Consider the following 3,175-nt stretch of genomic DNA (forward strand, 5'->3'; position numbering starts at 1 on the left):
GATAAATATAGATATATGCTTTGGATATATATTAATTTATCATCCAAGCAGAAAATCTGTCTAGTCTGAATTCTCCCCTGCCGGAACGATTCATTTACTCTGGTTCCATCTCCTTCACTACTTCCTTAAGCCGAGCGTACACAGTAGGAATTTTTTGTCCTTTTCTGATTCTTCAGTTGTGCGAGAATTTTCAGGCCGTGTTTCATCCTCATGGTGCATTCTGTATGGTGTAGTGTAAGGGTGATAATGAGGGAAGATCAGCCGCTAACGACCACCTCCCCATCAGGAGTCAGGAGAAAATCAAGCATGTTTGAAATTCAGTCGGTCCTCCTGAGGTGTTTGTGGTGAATCCTGCTGTTGAAGCAGAGCTACGAGCCGATTTACCAGAACCTCGAGCACTGAGCATGTGCAAACAAGGGAGTTCTTCCAGATAGATGAGTCCGACCAGCACCATATCTGGGTGGTGAGTCTGATGTGTGAGCTGGTAGATCACAAGAGAGCGTCGGGTTGCACAGTGTGAGAACAAACATCATGAGCTGTGAACTTTTAAACCCTGCAGTCTCATCGTACAGTTTGAGCTGTAGCTGCGTGCAACGATTGAAAATATCGCACAGTGTACGCCCGGCCTTAGCTAGAACACTAGATGGGTTTCAGAAGGAGGCTCCCTGCGTCTCAAGAACCCAAAAACATGTTTAAAGCAGCAAATTATTGGCAAATGGTCATGGAGTGAGCACCCAGTCTTCAGCTGGGTAGACATTCACTGGCTGGAGCTAAAACTTTGATCTGTAAGCACCAACCAGGGAGAGGATCCCATAGATTTTGTAGAAATTGCCTCCTGAGATGTTAAAACTGGTTATTAAATATTTTTATTCCTGTTTCTTTCCAAATGTTCTGGGTTTCTTTTTAGCTCTGTGATTTTTAGCTTCATGTGAATAAAGGAAGTGAGAGGTGAGGGCCTGTTCTCAAATGCAGAAGTGAAACAGGGCTGAAGAGCTGCATCATACGTCTGCAGCGCTACGCCGCCATTTGCAACTGAGAATATCGCTCAAAATAAACCAAAAGGACGGAGCAGAGGAGAGGAGCTTCCTGGAGATATGCTGGCTGAAGGTTTTCTCAGGTTAATGTGCTACAGGGAGAAGAGAAGGTTTGCTACAGCATCCCAAAGCAAAGGATGTCAGACGAGCTCAGGATGTGCCGACCAGCACAGCGGTTCCGTCTCTGAGGCCAAACCAAGGATCCATTCAGCTGAAGCAGGTAAATGAACTCAGTACTGCTGTTAGCTAATAGCACAGCTGGAACCAGAATCTGGTTATCTTAACTGTTAAACCGCCCTTATCCTGTCTAACTTCTTTCACTGTCTAATCGAAGCTCTTCCTCTTCCATCAGATACGACACATCTTAGCAGTTCTATGTTAACACTTCAAATTATAGTTGAGTTTCTTCCAATATTGCATTTAAGCTACATGTGTCACAAAACAAACTAGTGAATAAATAGTAAATAAGAGAGATTTAGGGAAACTGAATGCAACTCTGGAATTATTCAATGTCTTTTCTGCAATCAGAGCCAAACCAGGAAGAGCCAGACCGCAACCAACCCCAGAGACTGAGGGTGGAACGTCATCCTCATGGTCTCCTAATTCCTGGCTGTTCCCCTGCAGCCCCCCTGCCTCCCATCTGCATAGAAGACTGCAGCCTTTTGGAGCATTATCCAGACCTGCAGGTGGCCGACTCTGGCCGGATCTCACACATTCCTCCCAGAACTGTGGCAAACCAAGAGGATTCCAACTTTCAGTCTGATGACCCTGAAATGTACCTGTCAACAGAGATCCAGCAGGAGTCCATCCCAGACCAGGGGTATCTGGTGATGGGAGCAGGTAAAAACATCAGCCTAGACCTCCCTGGTTCAGGCTTAGAGCCAATGTCCAACTCTGTGTTGAATGGTCTGCTGGAGAAACAGCTGGAAGAGGTTTACATGCAGCACCTGACTGATAACTTAGCGAGATGTAACTCCCACTTTGGACACAGCCTTCTGCATGGCTTGGTGCCCCCGCCCCAGCCTGGTAGCCAGTTAAATGGTTCAGACTCCCTGGAGGCCAGTCTAGCGGAGGGGTGTGGAGTGGAGGGTACGGACAGAATTAGTTACCTGAGCACCAACAATGTAGCTCCCTGCTCATCTACCTTCAGCTCACCTGTCTTAAGGATCTCAGAGGTGGAGAATCATCAGCTTTCAGGGAACATTCTGCCAAAGTGATGAAGTAAAGTTTTATTATTTTTTCATTGAGTCTTAAGGATTCTATCGGTTTTTTATAATGTTAATGTTGTTTTTGCTTAATGAAAAGATGCCTGCTGCTTCAGAGCAGCTTTTCCAGCACATCTGCTGCCTGATTGTAGAATTACATCCATCTTTCAATAAACTGAATTTTACTAAATACTTGCAGCTTGTCGGATTATTTAATTTAAATGGATTAGCATTAAGGTGGGCTGCTCAGTGGGTAGCTCTGCTGCCTCGCAGCAAGAAGGGTCCGGGTTTGATTCCCGGCCTGGGGTCTTTCCGCATGGAGTCTGTATGTTCTCCCTGCAGCAGCTTCTTCCCCCCCCGCCATCACACTGATGAATGTCTTGCAGAATTGTTTATTGTATTGTATTTTATTATTAGATTTATTATATTTTATAATTTTATATATATATATATATATATATATATATATATATATATATATATATATATATATATATATATAAATGTTAGAACTGTAATTTTACAGTCATTTTTACTATTTTTCAAGGCTGCACTTAAAAGATGAAATTTTCCAGTGAGCTTTTTCCAAACAAACAAAATGACAAAATCTGTCTAAAAAAGTCTAATCGTCTGTTTCTATCAAAGCTTCCTGATGATTATTGTAAGGCATAACGATCTGACTGCTTCAGTTAGAATCAGTGAATCCCTCACAGCTCAGTCAGTTATCATGCTGTAAAAGCCAGAGGCGCTTTACTTATCCTCCACAAAGATGCGAAACGGAGATTTAAGGTTTCTGAGTAATTAGTGGATTAGACACAACAGTCTAATCATGAAACGTCTTTCTAAAGAAGACTTACAGGTGAATCTGAGGTCATCTAAAAATTGATTTGGAGGACAAAGAAAAATAATGTTCCCCATGAGGCAGGATGAATTTAA

General features: G+C 43.0%; 1 protein-coding gene across 1 annotated transcript; it reads left to right on the forward strand.

Annotated features, from left to right (window-relative positions):
• Positions 1-502: 502 nt before the first annotated feature.
• On the forward strand, positions 503-2,431 carry si:dkey-237j10.2 (uncharacterized protein LOC568721 homolog). Its single transcript, XM_038276097.1, has 2 exons — positions 503-1,254; positions 1,563-2,431. Exons 1-2 carry the CDS (start codon positions 1,095-1,097, stop codon positions 2,249-2,251), a joined length of 849 nt encoding a protein of 282 aa, XP_038132025.1. The 5' UTR covers positions 503-1,094; the 3' UTR covers positions 2,252-2,431.
• Positions 2,432-3,175: the final 744 nt, after the last annotated feature.

This window comes from Cyprinodon tularosa, unplaced genomic scaffold, assembly GCF_016077235.1.
Source record: "Cyprinodon tularosa strain WSP-4 unplaced genomic scaffold, ASM1607723v1 ctg1002, whole genome shotgun sequence".
In the NCBI taxonomy this organism is placed as follows: domain Eukaryota; kingdom Metazoa; phylum Chordata; class Actinopteri; order Cyprinodontiformes; family Cyprinodontidae; genus Cyprinodon; species Cyprinodon tularosa.